This window comes from Cricetulus griseus, chromosome 7, assembly GCF_003668045.3.
Source record: "Cricetulus griseus strain 17A/GY chromosome 7, alternate assembly CriGri-PICRH-1.0, whole genome shotgun sequence".
Classification (NCBI taxonomy): Eukaryota; Metazoa; Chordata; class Mammalia; order Rodentia; family Cricetidae; genus Cricetulus; species Cricetulus griseus.
Genome location: NC_048600.1, coordinates 87238384 through 87258059, shown reverse-complemented (window position 1 = coordinate 87258059; position 19676 = coordinate 87238384). Strand labels below are relative to the sequence as shown.

The window sequence follows — 19676 nt, the reverse complement described above, 5'->3', positions numbered from 1 at the left end:
ATATCATGAGTGTTTAGTAAATACAAAGTTACCTCTCTGAACTTGATCACATAGTGTCAAGATTTTTAGTGGTGAAGTCTAATGAATTTGCATTCTGCAAAGTTTAAACAAGTGTGTATATTCTAACTTTAATGGTAATTTTCTGTCTGCAAAAGTGAAGATTCTATACCTCAGCCTGCATTACAGCCAAGAAATATTTAAGAAAGGTTGGTCACATCCAGGCACCATGCCAAGCATTGTCCCTGTTATAAAATAAAAGCAGACATGATATTTTTTTCTAGTATGGAATTTGAATTCCAATATGAAGTCCTCTATAAACCAGTGATAATAAGCTGATCATGACCAGGGTCTGTGGAATGAGTACAGGATGCTTTGGGAACATGGTAGGAGGTCTTATCAGGTCTTGGCAGGTAGGCAAAGATTTTCAAAGCAAGAAGTATCTACTATAAATGAAGGATAAGTAGGAATAAGTCAGGTAAAGCATGAGCAACAGGAAGAAGCCAGTCATCATCCACAGAACAAGTGGGAGGCAAGAATCACTGTGAGCACATATGTGGCCTGAAAGGTGGCACAGGCCCAGCAATAAAGTATCATTTGTGTACTCAAAGGAAAAGAATGTGCCTTTGTCTTAAAATATTATCTTCTTGAAACCATTTATTAGAAAAGGGAGGATAAGATTTCCATCTTAGATTGCAAGTGTCAATGAATAATGTTGAAAGGGCACTGAGGAAGAGAAATGGGGCATGAATTAAGAATCTACTGTGATATTATGGGTGTCAGTTGGGAATGGAGGGGAAGAGGCTAAGGAGAGGGACCTGGGATTGACATGTAAAATAAACCTCTTTCTAATTAAAATAAAAAATGTTTAAAAATGATTAATTAATGATGGTATACATGTTCTGTAGTTTGGAAAGAAACCTACAGATGAGTTTTAAGTGCCAATCTAAAACTTTAGTATACACAACCTGTTTATTGTAGAGATAGATAGATAGATAGATAGATAGATAGATAGATAGATAGATAGATAGATAGATAATAGAAAATCTCTTTAGATACATCAAATTGTGAGAGAATGGTAAAACATGAGGCAATCAAGTTTGTCTAAGATGGCTAACCAGGTAAGTGTAAGAAAACAAATATATTTCATGCCAGAATCAAGTAGAAAAAAACTGTTTGGGAAAGTACTGGCTAGTGAAATATGTTAGACAAAGTTTAATAAGTCCTTAATAAATGTTGACATAGTTATGCTGATCTGAAAAGCATGCTTATTGTGATGATGTCTTGTAGAGCATGTAAATTTTTTACATCTTCTGCTCATCATCCAATAAATTTCAAATATTTTCATCTTCATTTGGAATTAAGTTAGGTGGCACTATTACTTTGACTTCAGAAAAGGCATTGAAGTAAACAAATGACTAGAAGAAACCAAACTGTCATCTCCCAATTCTTCCTTCTGGGACTGCCCATCTCCCCAGAGGATCAGCACCTGTTCTATGCCCTGTTCCTGGCCATGTACCTCACCACCATAATGGGGAACCTCATCATCATCCTACTCATCCAACTGGACTCCCGTCTCCACACACCCATGTACTTGTTTCTCAGCAATCTCTCCTTTGCTGATTTCTGCTTTTCATCTGTCACGATGCCCAAGTTGCTGCAAAACATGCAGAGCCAAGACTCATCCATCTCCTATGCAGGCTGTCTGACACAGCTATACTTCTTTCTGTTTTTTGGAGACCTTGGGAACTTCCTTCTTGTAGCCATGGCCTATGACCGCTATGTGGCCATCTGTTCCCCCCTTCATTACACCAGCATCATGAGTCCTAAGCTCTGTGTGGGTCTGGTAGTGTTCTCCTGGGTGCTGACCACATTCCATGCCATGCTGCACACCCTGCTTATGGCCAGATTATCCTTCTGTGAGGACAGGGTGATCCCCCACTATTTCTGTGATATGTCTACCCTGCTGAAACTGGCTTGTTCTGACACTCATGATAATGAATTGGCAATAGTTATCTTGGGAGGCCCTATAGTTGTACTCCCTTTTCTTCTCATCATTGTTTCCTATGCAAGAATCGTTTCCTCCATCTTCAAGGTCCCTTCTTCACAAGGTATCAGTAAAGCTTTCTCTACCTGTGGCTCCCATCTGTCTGTAGTGTCATTATTTTATGGGACAGTCATTGGTCTCTACTTATGTCCTTCTGCTGATAACTCTCCTGCAAAGGAGACTGTAATGTCTTTGATGTACACAATGGTAACTCCCATGCTGAACCCATTCATCTATAGCCTCAGAAACAGAGACATGAAGGGAGCATTAGAAAGAGTAGTTTTTAAAAAGCAAATTTCCTCCTTCCTATGATGGTGACACATCAGAATTTTATATAATTTATCCTAGAAAATATTAATATTAACATTGGATGTTGCTAAAGAATTTTCCTCACCTTGGATGCTTCTGTTTAAAGGTCCCACAACAAAACTTTTACTACACAAATTACAGGAAGTTTATATGAGATTTTAATTTAGGAAATAAGTTTGTAGGACCCAAATATGCACTTGTTGTCTTGTCCAAGTTGTCCTGTAAATTGTAGTGTAGACTTAAAGTTATTTCTGATCATCATGGTTATTCCAAGGTTTTCTCACTTTGTCCAAATGTCTGCTGTGACTGTGTGCTTATAAATGTATATTCCATGATCTCAGGTCAATACTTAGTGACATCCAAGTATCTTAACTCACCAGCCATTTTCCAATCTTTCGCATGTTCTTTCTACAGCCTGTCATTTGATAGTTACATTGCTTAATTCCCTAGACTCTATCTTTATTTCATTGTCTATATAGCTTGTATAGCCTGTCTTGACTCTTAATAGGTTTTTGGAAGACTTTAGTATATTGTTGTCATTATGGTACTTTTTCTATACTTGGTATTAATCAGTAGCCAGGGAAATCTTAATGTATTTTGTCAATGCCAAGTAACAATATTTCATTACAATTTGGTGTTTTGTTTTGTTTTTTATGAGTGTTTTTCTTCTATTTCCTTGATTTCTGGAGGTTTGGGGGATTTTTTGTTGTATTTAATTTGACTTTTTGAGAAAGAACTTGAAATTGGGTGAGTAGGGAGGGGAAGAGGATCTGGAAAGGGAGAATGCGATAAAAATACATATAACATAAAAAAATAAATAATAAAAATTAAAAAATAATTATAAAATTTTATTAAAACCCTGAAGCCCCCAAAAATTAATACCTTAAACATAAGACATAGAAATAGGAGACCATTATTAAAATGGAACAGGATTTGGGGGTGAACACAGAAAACAAACAAAAAGAAAGCACAAACCAATAGCAAAAAGAGGAAATGGTATTATATCAAATTAAATGCTTCTGGACAGTTAGTGGATTCTATTAAGTTCTAAGAGTTCCTTATATAATATGTATTGTAATATTATCATGTAATGTTTTCCCGTATTCTAAAGTTACCTATTCCCAGTAATGTCTAGAAGTTTATGAAATTATCAAAAATTAAATAAATTCTTTTAAAAGAAGGACAAAAGAAATAAGTTAGAGAAGATGGGGGGCACATGAGGCCACATCAATTTTCATAACTATTAACTGTTAACAGACTCTGAGAGTGGTAGTCACCATCTTTAGTAGCATATTCATAGCTGAGCCAACCAGACTTCAACAGATAGCGCAAAACCCATGGTTACATGGACTATACACATTAATCACAATAGGTAACAAAACAAAGTGAATAGTCATGAATGTGAAATGCGATATGTGAGGAGAAGGCTATGGCAAGGAGCTTAAGGAAGTAGGGATGAGAGTTGTACACATGTGTGAAAATATCTGAAAATAATTTATAGAAGCCACAACTGTACACAATGCAAATATCAATGTATTGTGGGGAGCCCCACCTCAATACATTGGCAGCATAGCTACTGCACCCTATCTATGTTCAGGGCACATGACAGAAAAAGGAGTGGGAAGATTGTGAGTCTGAATACCAACAAGTTTGCTGTGTGACTGTCTTTTTTAGAATGCCTGTTTGACCAATGCCTGAACAATGACAATATTAGTAGACATGCTAATAAGGTAGGGAAGAATCTCAGTGTCCTATCCCTAGTCTAAGACCTACAGGTAGCTACTGACTGCTTAGACAGAATTAGATTCTCAAGGGATGAGCCCTGTTAGGATTTCTAATATAAAGTGGTGAGCCCTAAAACTATATCCACACAAACAACAAATATGGACAGAGCAGGTTATATTTATGTAGTTTTAGATAGATAGATAGATAGATAGATAGATAGATAGATAGATAGATAATATCTATGTGACAATAATAAAGGAAAATGGCTATGTCATTGAGAGGGAGATTATGAGATACAATATTGGTTAAAAAAGGGAAGGAAGAATTATGTGTTTATATTTTGATTACAAATGTAAAAATAAATTACTTAGTAGTAATAAAACAATAAAAATAATAGATATTATCCATTTGTACATTTCCTGGGCAAATTCCCAAAGGACTCTATATCCTACCACAGAGATACATGCTTGGGTTGGAGAGATGGCTCAGCCATTAAAGGCTAGGCTCACAACCAAAAATATAAGAGATACATGCTCGACAGTGTTCATTGTTGCTCTATTCACAATAGCCAGGGAAGGGAAACAACTAAGATGCATACTTCTCAACCTTAATAATGCTGTGGCACTTTAATACTGTTATTTATGTTGTGGTAATCTAAACTATGAAATTATTTTCATTGTTACTTCAGAACTATAATTTTGCTACTATTATGAATCATAATGTAAATATCTGAAGTGCAGTATATCAGATATATGATCCCTATGAAGAGTAACACAACACTCCAAAGGGGTCACAACCCACAGGTTGAGAACCACTGTGCTAGATGTCTATCAGCTAATGAGTGAATAATTAAAATGTGGTACATTTACATAATAAAATATTGTTTAGGGGCTCAGAGGTTAAGAGCGCCAACTGCTCTTCCAGAGGTCCTGAGTTCAATTCCCAGCAACCACATGGTGGTTCACAACCATCCGTTATGAGATCTGGTGCCCTCTTCTGGTGTGCAGATATACATGGAAGCAGAATGTTGTATACATAATAAATAAATAAAATCTTTTAAAAAATATTGTTTAGCTGTTAAGAAGAATGGAATCGTGTAACTTGTAGGTAAATGCACAGAGTTTGAAACAACCATTCTGAGTGAAGTGGCCCAGACTCAGAACAAAAATCTGTTTCAGATGTTTGTTTTCAATTTCATGTTTCTTCTGCACAGAATTGCCTATTGATTCACTGGCCAGTTATTGATTACATTATTTGGTGTTTGTATTGTTCAGTTACTTTTATTTATATATCCTAGATATTCATCATATCTTCCCCATGTAGTTAAAAAAAAGATTTTTCCATTCTGTAGACTATCTCTTGACCCTTCAGGCTGGAAGTAGCTTTTGAATTCCTATGTACTATTTCTCAATTCTTGGGATTATTTTCTGTGTCATGGGAGTCCATTTCAGAAAGTTCTAGCCTGCAATTATTTATGCCTTCAAGAGTTTTACTTACTTTCCTATTGCAGTTTCAAAGTTTAGGGTTAGATAGATAGATAGATAGATAGATAGATAGATAGATAGATAGATAGATAGAGAAAGACAGACAGATAGACAGACAATCTAAAAGCAGGACTGGGGAGATGGATCAGCAGCTGAAAGTATGTACTCTCTTGCAGAAGGCCTAAATTTGTTTTTTTAGCATCCCCACAAAGTTGCTCAAAAAACCTGAAACTCTAGCTCCAGAGACATATGATGCCTCTGATCTTTAAGGGCATCCACATATAGACACACATGCATAGTTAAAAATGATAAAATAAAAACTTTAAATGTAAAATCTACAAATGAGTGAAAACACCCAATATTTACCTTATTATGTCTTGCTTACTTCACATTTTTAAAGCTTTTTTGTTGTTTTAATTAAAATATTTTGTTTAATTTTCATACATTAACATTGTAGTTACATCTTTTCTAGCCATTCTTCTCCCTGCACAACTACTCCCACTTTTGAATTTCCCTCCAAAATTCATGACCTGTTTTTGATATATATATATATATATATATATATATATATATATGTCTTCTTCGTCCATTTAGCTGCTCATACATTTATGTGTGTAGGGGTGACTATTGGGAACTGGATAACCAACCTATCAGGGACTCATACCTGATGAAGAATGATCCTCCCTCTCATCAGTCATTAATTGCCTATAGCTTCCCATCTAGGGGTGGGACCTTATGATATTGCCCCATTCCTGTTAGGATGTCAGCTGGTTCTGTCATTTGATGGACTTATTTAGACAGCCAGACAGTTGAGAATTCACATGTGTGGCATCTCTGTCTTATGTGTAAACCATTATTTTGTAGGAAATAGTTGTTTCTTTGCAAAAGTCAAAAACCCTTCCCCAAACTAACTAAAAGACACAAAGAGTATATCCAAATTAACAAAATCAGAAACAAAAGGGGGACATAAAAATAGATATCTAGGAAATCCAAAGAACCATTAGGTCATGCTTCAAAAAAAACTATAATTCACAAAATTGGAAAATCTAAAAGAAATAAATAATTTTCTCCATAGATACCACTTACAAAATATAAGTCAAGATCAGATAAACAATTTAAAGAGACCTGTAACCCCTAAGGAACTAGAAGCAGTCATTAAAAGTCTCCCAACCAAAAAAGTCCCAGGGCCAGATGGTTTTAGTGCAAAATTCTACCAGACTTTCAAAGAGCTAATACCAATACTCCTCAAATTATTTCACAAAAATAGAAACAGAAGGAAAACTGCCAAATTAATTTTACAAGGCCATAGTCACACTGATGCCCAAACATGTGGATACTTGATTTTTTATAAAGAAACCAGAAATACATAATGGAAAAAAGAAAGCATCTTTGCTAAATGGTATCATTCTAACTGGATGTACAAAAATGCAAATGTATACATATGGTGGTTTCTCAGAAAGATTGGAATCAAATTACCTCAAGCCACAGCTATACCACTCTGTGGCATTTACCCTAAGGATGCTCTATCATACCACAAGGACACTTGCTCAACTATGTTCATAGAAGCTCTATTCATATCCAGCTTCTAGTAACAGCCTAAGTGTCCCTCAACTGAAGAACAGATAAAGAAAATATAGAACATTTAAACAAAGGAGTATTACTCTGCTATTAAAAATAACCATAAAGTTTGCAGGAAAATGGATGGAACCTAAAAAAAATCATTCTGAGTGAGGTGACCCAGAACCAGAAAGACAAATTGGTATGTACTCACTCATAAGTAGATATGAGCTGCAAAAAAGATACTCATTTTAGGGTCCACAGACCCAGAAAAGCCATTTTTTGTAGATTTAGAAAAGCTATTTTAACAAGAAGTGCTTAGGGTGAATGCAAGAATCTTCCTAGGAAGGGGAAATAGAATATATTTTCTGGTGGACTGTGGGCAGGTGTAGTTGGTAACAAGAGGGGGCCAACTGATGTTGGAAGAAAAATACTTGGAGAAAGACTATAATTGGGGGCATTTCAGGGGAGAGGTGGAAAATTGGAGCAGTGGAAACTCCATGGAATCTACAAGAGTAACCCTAGCAAGGACTCCTAGTAATGGAGGACACTGAGCCTGAACTGGCCATCTTCTACAACCAAGAAAGGCCTCAAGTGGAGGGATGGGGACACCAGTCCAACCATAAAACATTCCACCTACAATTTGTTCTGCCTGCAGAGTGTTTTAGGACCAGAGTGATGGGGGAAGTGCTTCTGTGAATGTGTTTGTCTTACTGGATGATAAATAAAGTACTGTTTGGCCAATGAGGCAGCAAGTTAGATGGGACTAGGAGTCAAAGAGGATTCTGGGATATGTAGTAAAGAAGTGGTGATCCAGGCAGGAAGTAATACAGCAGGGAGACTCATATTTAAGGAAGGACAAACAGGAAGTGGCCCCTTTTTCCCTCCGTTCTTCCTCCAGCAGCTCGATGTGATCCACCAGCAAGGGGGGATGCCAATTAGAGGCGTCCGATAAGATAAGTCTTATAAAATATATAGATTTATGATAACAGATGAGCTAACAGATGAGAATCCTAGTCATTGGCCAAGCAGCATTTGTACCTAATATAAGTCTTTGTGCATTAATTTGGGCCCTAACTCAGCGGTCAGAACTCAGGAGGGTGGCAGTAAGGCTTGGGTGGCTTTTGGCAGAAAGATTTATCATAACACCAGAGTCTAACAGAATCCTCATCAAAAGTACCAGAAAAAATTCCAGCAACTGATGGGAGTAGAGGCAGAGTCCAACAGCTAAATATTAAGCAAAACTCAGGGAGTCCTGCAGTGGAGAAGATAGAAGGATTGGAGTAACCAGAGGTGTTGGGGACACCAAGAGAACATAGCCCACAGACTCAATTGACTGGGGACTCTTGGGGACTCACAGAGATCAAGGAACCTGTAGGGGTCTGACCTATATCCCTACATATATGTTACGGCTGAGTAGCTCACTGATCTTGTGGGTTCCCAACAGTAGGAGTGAGAGTAATTGTTGACTCTTTTGCCTATGTATGGGGCCCTTTTCCTCCTATTGGGTTGCCTTGTCCAACACAGATGACATGGTATGTACGAACCAGGTCTTATTGTAGCATATTATGCCATGTTTGGTTGATATCCTTAGGAGGCCTGTTCTTCTTTGAGGGGAAATAGAGGTGATGGTGATCTCAAGGAGATAAAAGATGGGGGGAGACACTGGGGAGAGGCAAGCAGGGAAAAAGTTACAGTAGGGTTGTAATATGTGAGAGTAAGTAATAAAAATCAAAAAAATAAACTACATGAGAGAAATAATGAAAGGCATTATATAAAACAAAAATTAAAAAAGGAAAGAAAAAATCTTTTTAATATAGAATTACCATATGCCATGGTGCATACCTACAATCAGCACAATCAGCAAAATGATTATATAAACATTCACAGATGTGCAAATTATCATCACCCTAAGTGGAGAGACCCATCAACCAATGATTAAGTAAATAAACATACCATATACATACAATGAAATGTTATTAAGTAATAAAAATCAAATTTTGACACATAGAACTACATAGAAACACCTTGAAAACATGTTAATAAAAAGAAGCCAACTATGAACAGCTTATATTCAGTTACAATGTCAAGAATAGGAAAATCTGAAAGAACATAAAGTAGAGTGCAATTGCCTGTGGATGGTTGGAGGTAGAGAAATGGAGAGTATGTGTGAATGGGCATAGGACTTCTTTGGGGAATAATGAGTCCTAAAATGCACTGTAGACTACTTGAATGACACTGAAAATACCAAGGCTACTTATTTGTGCTCATGTAAGTGAAAATCACTAGGGATGGTTGAATTGGAACTTTAGTTTATCACACAATATTTTTTGCTTCTAATGTCAATAGCACAAAGAGTGTATGCATCATTCTTCTTAGAATAGTTAAAACTAATTCATTAGCAAGCAAAATGTGATGATGGTTCTATGCAACCAGAGCTGGCAGCAATCTGTCTATAATACTGGATATATGCTTAAATCCCACATAAATTTCCACATTCAAAAACAAATGGTAATCATCTCCATAAGAGCAATAAAAGTTAGACCAATAGGGATCAAGATTTCCTGAAGTATAAAGTTTGTTTTTCATTATCTTGTACAGAATTTCATCCAACTGATGGCTGCCAAGTTCAGGACTATGTTGAAAAAAGGAATTATAAATGCCACATGACCTCATGATCAATGGAGAACTCATAGAACATGGCCTTAGGAAGTGATCTCACATATATAGAGAGGGGTTGAGGTTTATTTTGAGTAGGCCCTGAAATTTTCTGAAAAATACTAGGTACCAGGAAACCTTCGGAGCGTACCTGGTGGAGACCAAGCCTGGCAGGTGTAGCTGGGCTGAAGCTGGGGCCACGCTGGTGACCGCTTTCTGCAGATAAACGCTGCAAGCCAGTAGTTGCGCCAGCCAGGTGGGTGTGCACACAGCTAGATTTGAGCAAGCATGCGCAGTGGTGGGCGTGGTAGAGCAGGCAGGCCTGGATGCAGTTTTAACTCACAGTTCAGCGCACAGAGTAGCAGCAGGTTTTTGCGCAGTGGTGAACAGAGATACCGCGTGGGTTTCAGTTGGGTGCCAGGTGTTCGGAGAGGTTTCAGGTTAAGATATCTTTATTCAAATAATACCGCCAAGCACAAGCCAGAGCGTGCCCAGAGGCAGCAAGCTAGAGAGGCCAGAGAGAGCAAGCGCTCCCATGTCTCTGCCACACCTTAAGAACACTCCACGCCTCATCCTGAACCTGCCCTGACCATGCCCTGACAGGTGTGGTTAAGCACACCTGAAGCCAGCTCTTAGGAAGTGTGGTTTCAGTGTCTCCCTACAGTGGTAGTAGTAGGTACAGTGAAGGTTTCCTTAGAAAGGTAAGAAGGATCTTGCCCCTCCACCCTGCAGGACAGAGGTGAGTCCTGGGGGCTCTTCCACCCACCTATCCCTCTTCTGGCTCCCTGACCTGAGGCTACCAGAACCTTCCTGCCACTGAATCCCAAAGAGGGACCTAGAGGCAGAACAAAGCATTCAGCATTGGCTGAAATTATTATAATATTATTATAATAATTATTATATTATTATATTATTATTATTCCTCTCGACAGAGGAATCTAAAATGGCTGAAAGACCAAACTTACCAAATGGCAGAGAGTAAACATGCAAGTTAATAAAATCAGAAATGAAAAGGTGGACATAACAACCAACACAGAGGAAATCCAGAGAATCATCAGGTCATACTTTGAAAACCTGTATTCCTCTAAGTTCAAAAATCTAAAGGAAATGGACAATTTTCTGGACATATTTCACTTACCAAAATTAAATCAAGAACAGATAAGCAGCTTAAATAGACCTATAACCTCTAATGAAATAGATGCAGTCATCAAAAGTCTGCCAACCAAAAAAAGCCCAGGACCAGATGGCATCAGTGCAGAATTCTAACAGAAATTCAAGGAACACCTAACACCAATTCTCCTCAAAGTATTCCACACAATAGAAGCAGAAGGGTCATTGCCAAACTCTTTTTATGAGGCATCAATAACCTTGATACCCAAGCCACACAAAAACACAACTAAGAAAGAGAACTACAGACCAATATCCCTCATGAACATTGATGCATAAATTCTCAATAAAATACTGGCAAATCGAACCCAAGAGTATATCAGAGAAATCATCCACCATGATCAAGTAGGCTTCATCCCAGGGATGCAAGGATGGTTCAACATATGAAAATCCATCAATGTAATCCACCACATAAACAGACTGAGGAAAAAAACCACATGATCATTTCACTAGAAGCCAAAAAAGCCTTTGACAAAATCCAACACCACTTCCTGATAAAGGTCTTGGAGAGATCAGGGATAACAGGAACACACCTTAACATAATAAAAGCAATATACAGCAAGCCGACAGCCAACATCAAATTAAATGGACAGAAACTCAATGTAATTCCTCTAAAATTGGGGACAAGAAAAGGCTGTCCACTCTCTCCATACCTCTTCAACATTGTCCTTGAAGTTCTAGCTAGAGCAATAAGACAACAAAAGGAGATCAAGGGGATGCAAATCAGAAAGGAAGAAGTCAAACTCTCACTATTTGCAGATGATATGATAGTCTACATAAATGACCCGAAAAACTCTACCAGGGAACTCCTACAGCTGATAAACACCTTCAGCAAAGTAGAAGGATACAAGGTTAACTCGAAAATTCTTTAGCCCTACTATATGTAGATGATACATTGGTGGAGAAAGAAATCAGAGAAACATCATCCTTTACAATTGCCACAAACAACATAAAATACCTTGGGGTAACACTAACCAAAAAAGTAAAAGACATGTACCTTAAGAATTTTGATTCTCTAAAGAAAGAAATTAAAGAAGATACCAGAAAATAGAAAGATCTCCCATGCTCTTGGATAGGTAGGATCAACATAGTAAAAATGGCAATCTTGCCAAAAGCAATCTACAGATTCAATGCAATCCCAATCAAAATCCCAATTCTTCACATACCATGAAAGAACAATTCTCATCTTTATATAGAGAAACAAAAGACCCAGGATAGTCAAAACAACCCTGTACTATAAAGGAACTTCTGGAGGCATCACCATCCCTGATTTCAAGCTCTATTACAGAGCTATAGTCCTGAAAACAGCTTGGTACTGGCACAAAAATAGACTGGTAGACCAATGGAAGAGTTGAAAACCCTGATACTAAACCACACACCTAAAAATACCTGATTTTTGCCAAAGAATCCAAATTTATAAGAACAAAGAGAACATCTTCAACAAATGCTGCTGGCATAACTGGGTGGGACATGAAGAAGACTGCAGATAGACCCAAGCCTATTACCATGCACAAAACTTAAGTCCAAATGGATCAAAGACCTCAACATAAATACAGCCACACTGAACCTATTAGAAGACAAAGCAGGAAATACCCTTGAGTTAATTGGTACAGGAGACCGCTTCCTGAACATTACACCAGTATCACAGTCACTGAGATCAACAATTGATAAATGGGACAACCTGAAACTGAGAAGCTTCTTTAAGGCTAAGGACACAGTCATTAAGACAGAATGGCAGCCCACAGACTGGGAAAAGATATTCACCAACCCCACATCTGACAGAGGGCTGATCTCCAAAATATACAAAGAACTCAAGAAGCTAGTCTCCAAAGCAACAAGCAATCCAATTAAAAAATGGGGAACAGAACTAAATAGACAATTCTCAATAGAGGAATGTAAAATGGCTGAAAGGCACATAAGAAAGTGTTCAACATCCTTAGCCATCAGGGAAATGCAAATCAAAACAACTCTGAGATACCCTCTTACTTCTGTCAGAATGGCTAAAATCAAAAAACACCATGACAGTTTATGCTGGAGAGGATGTGGAGAAAGGGAAACACTTCTCCACTGCTGGTGGGAGTGCCAACTTGTACAGCCACTTTGGAAATCAATATGGCAACTCCTCAAGAAAATGGGAATGTGTCTACCACAAGATCCAGCAATTCCACTCTTCAGAATATACCCAAATAATGCATATTCATACAACAAGTACATCTGTTCAACGATGTTCATAGCAGCACTATTTGTAATAGCCAGAAACTGGAAGCAGCCTAGTTGCCTCTCAACCAAAGAATGGATAGAGAAAATGTGGTACATTTACACAAGGGAGTACTACTCAGCGGGGGAAAAAAAAAAAAAAACAATGGAATCTTGAAATTTGCAGGAAAATGGATGGAACTAGAAGAAACGATCCTGAGCGAGGTAACCCAATCACAAAAAGACAAACATGCTATGTACTCACTCATATTAGGATTTTAGACATAGAGTAAAGGATTAATAGCCTGCAATCCACACTGCCAGAGAAGCTAGTAAACAATGAGGACCCTAGGAGACACATACATGGTCCCCTAGAGAAGGGGAAAGGGTCAAGATCCCCTGAGCAAATGGGAGCATGGGAAGAGGAGGGAGGGAGCTAGGAGAATGAGAAGGGGAAAAGAGGAGGGATGCAGAGGACATGAGTCAGGTGAAGAATAAATATAACAAGAATGGACATACCATAATAGAGGGAGACATTTTAGGTTTACAGAGAAATCAGGCGCTAGGGAAAGGTCTGGAGATCTACAAAGATGATACCAACTAACAATCTAGGTAACAGAGGAAAGGCTTCCTTAAATGCCCTCCCCTGATAATGAGATTGATGCCTGACTTATATGCCACCCGATAGTCCTCATCCTGCAGCTGGTGGAACTAGAAGCAGACACCCACAACTAATCACTGAAATGAACTGGAATACAGGTGCAGAGGAAGACGAGTGAAGAGCAAAAGGGTCCAGACCAGGCTGGTGAAACCCACAGAAACAGCTGACCTGATCATCGGGGAACTCTTTGTCCCCAGACTGATAGCTGAGATACCAGCATGGGACTGATCAAGATCCCAGGAACATGGGTTTCAGTGAGGAAACCTCAGAAATCTATGGGACCTCCTCTAATAGTTCAGTACTTATCCCTAGCAAAGGTGTGGACTTTGGGAGCCCAATCCACATAGAGGGATACTCCCTGAGCCAAGACACACGGGAGTGGGCATAGGCCCTATCCCAAAGGATATGATAGACTCTGTTGAAACCCTATGGAAGGACTCACCATCCAGGAGGAGCAGAAAGGATATGTGATATGTAGAGTTTTGGTTGGGGGCTCTGGGGGGCGGGACAGGAGGGAGAAGGGAACTGGTATTGTCATGTAAAACAATCTTGTTTCTAATTCAAATTTAAAAATCTGCAAAAAAGAAAGAAAAAACTGTTTTGCAGAGACACTGCATAATTGTGTCATAGAGCTACAAAATCTAGCTGGTACTAAACTGGAAGCTTCACCACTGCTGGCTAGCATCCAAGTGTGGGAAGCTGCTACACACACTGCTGGGTAAGAAAAATAGTCATTAAATTCACCCAGCTGTTAATTTTATGTGAGCTACAACAACTATGTGCCTACAAGAAATTCTCAATGAAGAATCATGCCAGGAATATTATGGGAGTATCCAACCACTTTTTATTGGATATAAAACCTGCTCCATGAGATGGAACACATGCTCAACACTGTTAATTAGACAAAGAACCTTAGGGAAAACGCACTGCTATTATTTGGCTGACTGGATGTAGCAATACAATGACTCTTAATGATGTATTGCTATACCCATAGATCAGTGAGGGAATCATTCAAATCTCATCAATGAAGCTTCTTCTTGCAGTAGACAGAAGTTAACACTAAGATCCACAACTAGACAATATGAAGTGAGAGACTTTGGAATGCTTAGCCCTAAATGGGCCGTCTATATCAAGGCTCAGTGGTTGTTTCATAAAAAGAGTTTAAGAACCAAAGTTAAGATGACTCCAAGGAAACAGCATTTTCCAGACCCAACAGGACAGATGCACGTGTGAGTTCCCTCAAACAGTGATAGCACAGACAAGACCAGCACATGTCAGGCCAGACCTATCCAAGAAGCTATTTGCAATAGAAAGCTACCAGGAGAGGGAAACTCAGTTTGCTTCAGTGAAGTAAATCAACCACACTCCAGGAAAGGACCCATGTTTAGGAGTGGTCTGACAACACAAATAAAACTCTGTGTTGTTTTAAATTAATAAAAAATATCTTATTGAATTTCATGAACTTAGTACTTTGTAAAAATTCCAAATCTTTGCACACAGATCACCACTCCGTTTACTCTGCAACAGCAGGTGGTTGGACTTACGACTGTCACTCCTCTCCTTCTGTCACATACATAGAAAACCCAAGTCCTGATGCTCCTCAACACCTTCTGAACTGCTGAAGCTACTCTGTGACCAGCACTCCAGCAGAAGACAAGGAAGCAGGGTGGGGCATTTGCAGAAACTAGCTGCTGTCTGTGAACACATTCTGTGGTGTGGGGAATATCTACACAAACTACACCACACAAATTCTGGAATGCACTGTACCCAGGACACATGTTCTATATGGTTCAAGCCAAAGCTACTGAAGTTATCTAGTCCCTGAGGGAGCTCAGAAGTTTGGTAAAGGTCAAAGTTTTTGTGGGGTTTTCTTTGGTAGTTAGTGGATAGTTAGTTAATTCTTTTTTGTTTGTTTTCAGAGAGAGAAAGAACATGAACTTTGCTGAGTACAGAGGTAAGAAATGATCTTTAAGGAATTGAGGAAAGGGGGAAAATGTAATAAAAATACATTGTATGAAATTCTCAAAGAATAAATGAAAACAATTTTTAGAAAGTTCAACATATATTTGTAGGGGAACCTGTGGCCACGCCTGCTTAGGGGCTGGCTACAGGTCTGCCTGACCATGCCTGGGCCTGGTCATGGTGACGTAGAGTAAGAGTTCAGTTGGATGGTTTTCGCTTTCAGTTTTCACCCTTTCGGCTTGCTGTATAGACTGCTGTCATGCCAGCTGGCTAGGTCGCTCTGTAAGTAAGGCTTTTCCCTATTAAATACCCTTATATTTCTACCTGACTCTGTATTGGTAATTTCCCACTTTATCTGGTGTCAGGAGTGGGACCTTGGCCCCATTTGGAACAGCCTGCCGTTCTCCTCCCCCCCCCGACCCCCACGGCAGACTAGGCCAGGAAAGCAAGCGTCCTCTCTCCACAGGTGTTCCCGGCTCCCAGCCGACCCGCTGCCGCTGAGCTACTCGGAACCATCCGCCCAGCTTGAGACAGTTTCTAGCTGCCTAGAGTCGAGTAGGCCTTGGCTTTCAGCAGCAGCTTCCCCTGGCTTCTCTTTCAGTGGTTGCTGCCGCAAGGCTGTATACTCTCTAAGTAGCTGAATGCCTGGGCCACCTGCTGATCAAAGATAGTTACTGCATCTGGAGCAGAATTCAGGTAAAACTATGGTGGAATATTTATCATTTGCTAAATTTGGTAATATTTTTGCTTATTATGTGAATTCAATGTTTGAGGAGGATGCTAATTTGCCAATTACTGGCCTATATGCCGTAATGGCAGTTAGCTTGCTGGTACAAATAATATTACTAGCCAGAGGCCTCAGGAACAGGAATAAGGATAACCTCACCACCTACTTACATGAAATAACACCTTTACACAATGAGGTTTTGGAGAGCAGATTAGGTCAGACCACAATTGTGCAGCAAGTGGAACAGAAATTGGATGATAAGCTTGCCTCTGTGTCCAATATGCTAAAGACAGAGCTGTCTGTTACCCAAGATGAGATGCAGCTTATTTATGATAAGATAAACACAGAGAGATCCTCCATGCCTGAGGCCTTAGAGGCTAGGCTATCAGAAGACCGTGACGAGCTAAAGAATATCTGTAGCCAGCTAGAAACTCTGATAGGCAATGTTACCCAGAAACTAGATGCAAAGGTGCAAAATACCCAGGATAGGGTTGAAGAATTGGATAATGCCATTCAATTATTGAAGCATCTAAGGTAAAAGATCACAAATTTGAGTCTAGATTTGAATGTTTGGAAGATAATTTACAGTACAGGGCTGACAGATTACATAGGTCCATATGGCCGATTGCTGAGGACACAAAATCAGCAAATCATGACCTCAAATCTAGACTTCAATACCTAGAAGGCAGTTTTAATGCCATCCAGATGCTGCCTAAGGGTGATCGTATTAAAGACCTAGAAAAACGTGTAGAAGAGCAGTTAGAGCAATTTACAGATTCACTAACATGCTTGGAATCTTTTATGATTAAGGAGATTGAAACTTTTCATAAGGATAGCATTACTAGGCTTAAAGATCGCTGGGATGCCTCAGAGGCAGAATCACTCCAATCAGAGGCACCTACTCAACCCGGGTATCATGACTATTTCTCTAAGGTTGTTACTCGTACACCATTAGTGTACCCAGCTACCATGGTAGAAAAGCCAGCTTCTAAGAAACACCCTCATGGACGGATGGCTTATGAATGGCAACTTATACAGCTGAAGGATCTTAAAAATATTAAGAATCAGTTGTCTCATATGGTCTCCATAGCCCATACGTAAAGCAGCTATTACATTCATGGGCAACCTTCAACAGGGTGACACCCACAGATTGGGAACGATTGGTAGCAGCTGAAATTTGAGAATTCATGCCAAATGCAGTGAAATGCATTGGTGAGGGAAGAGGTGAAGCTCCTTGAGCATCAGGGCATAAAGGAAGGTTTTGAAGCCCTTCTAGATAAGCTTCTTGGTCAGGGTATTTATGATAACCCAGAGGCTCAGGCTGAATATGATGATGATATACTGTCCCTATGTAGGAAAGCAGCATTAAATGCCTGGGATAAGATTTGTGAGCAAGGAGAACGACTAGAAGCTTATACCAGAATAGAACAGGGACCTACAGAACAGTTCCAGGACTTCTTACAAAGGTTAACTAGGGCAGTAGAATTACAGGTAACAGATCCAGAAACAAGACAATCAATTATATATACAATAGCTTATGAAAATGCAAACTCAATATGCAAAAGAATACTTTTGCCTTTAAAGATCATATCAGCTCTGATAGAAGAATGGGTTTGTATGCAGCCAACATTGACTATAATGTGCAAGATACTGGAGCTTGGGTAGGAGAAGCCATCTCCAAAGGTTTAAAAAGGCAACAGGAAATTAAAAGTTCTAGAGGTGAGGACGCAAGGGCTTGGGAAGGAGAAGCACCATACAGAGGTCAACATAGGTACCAAGAGGCTAGAGGTTACTATTACTATGAACCAGGACCTAGGAAGTAACTTAGAGGATGCTACACCCCCTTTCCTCATTGTTGTCATTTAGGATACTGTATATACCTAGTTAGGGATAGCTTCCTATTGTTTATGGTTGGGATTGGAAGGAGGTGTTCAGGCTTGGACACCTCTTTCAGATGACTTTAGGGTTTAGTTAAAATAGATAGTTAGGATGTGACATAAGCAGATTGTTGTGTCTTCTTATATTTCACCTTTATGATTGTTAATTTTGGATACTTTACACTGTTAAGTTTTAATCCTCTTTTAGACTAAAAGGGGAATTGTAGGGGAACCTGTAGCCATGCCTGCTTAGGGGCTGGCTACAGGTCTGCCTGACCACACCTGCGAGGGTGTGGTCATGGTGATGGAGAGTAAGAGTTCAGTTGGCTGGGTTTTGCCTTCAGTTTTCATCCTTTCAGCTTGCTGTACAGACTGCTGCCACACCGGCTGGCTAGGTTGCTCTGTAAGTAAGACTTTTCCCTATTAAATACCCTTATATTTCTACCTGACTCCATATTAGTAATTTCCCACTTTATATAATTGCTAGTACCAAAGACAGAAAGTGTATCCTAGTTGTCTATCTAAAATTACTGTGATAGTCAAGCAAGCAGTTGATCATGAAGATCTATAGCAATACTATTTATAACTTTCATGAAGTGGAAAGAGCCATTAACATATGAATTGGGAAAATGTTTCACACAATAAAAGGAAATACTAATCAGTGACAAAAATAGCTGAAATATTGATATTTATACCTATATACATATACCTTGGAAAACATTGTAGTAATGAAAGTGGGTAGAAATTGTATGTGTTATGGATCCATTCATATAAAATGTTAATGATAGAAAAAAACAGAGTAGACTAGGATTCCCCTGGCTGTATGAGGTTAGCTAGGGATATACAGACAGTAGCAATGAATGGAACAAGAGTTTATTTAAAGAAAATAATTGTGTGATAACTACATATGTGAATGCCCAAAATGTGTAACTAGAGATTTCATAGTAGTAAATAGTAGAATTCTCAGATATATATTCTGTTACCATAATTATTATGCTATAATTATTATTATAAATAATATTATAGTCTCAGTTTCTATAATTCTATAGTTCCATCATGGAATATAACACAAAGTTTTGCTACACTGGATGGTAAAACAACTACCAGTGACTTTGGGTTCTTACCTAAAACAGTATACAGAGAATAAACCAGAGATTCTCAACCTTCTTAATGCTGCCACCTTTTAATACAATTCCTCATGTTGTGGTGACCCCAACCACAAAATTATTGTTAACACAATTTTATAACTTTAATTTTGCTATTATTATGAATCCTGATATAAGTATCTATGTTTTCCAATTGTCTTGGG

The 19676-nt window shown here is 38.8% G+C and overlaps 1 protein-coding gene across 1 annotated transcript; it reads left to right on the top strand.

The window, feature by feature from the left end:
• The first annotated feature begins 1411 nt into the window (after window positions 1-1411).
• Window positions 1412-2356, top strand: LOC100769132 (olfactory receptor-like protein I9). The gene has a single exon (XM_027426165.1). It carries the CDS (start codon window positions 1412-1414, stop codon window positions 2354-2356), a length of 945 nt encoding a protein of 314 aa, XP_027281966.1.
• The last annotated feature ends 17320 nt before the right edge of the window (window positions 2357-19676 follow it).

Excerpts from the sequence above, each read along its gene's own strand:
- LOC100769132 (XM_027426165.1), top strand. The coding sequence starts at position 1,412 with ATGACTAGAAGAAACCAAACTGTCATCTCCCAATTCTTCCTTCTGGGA.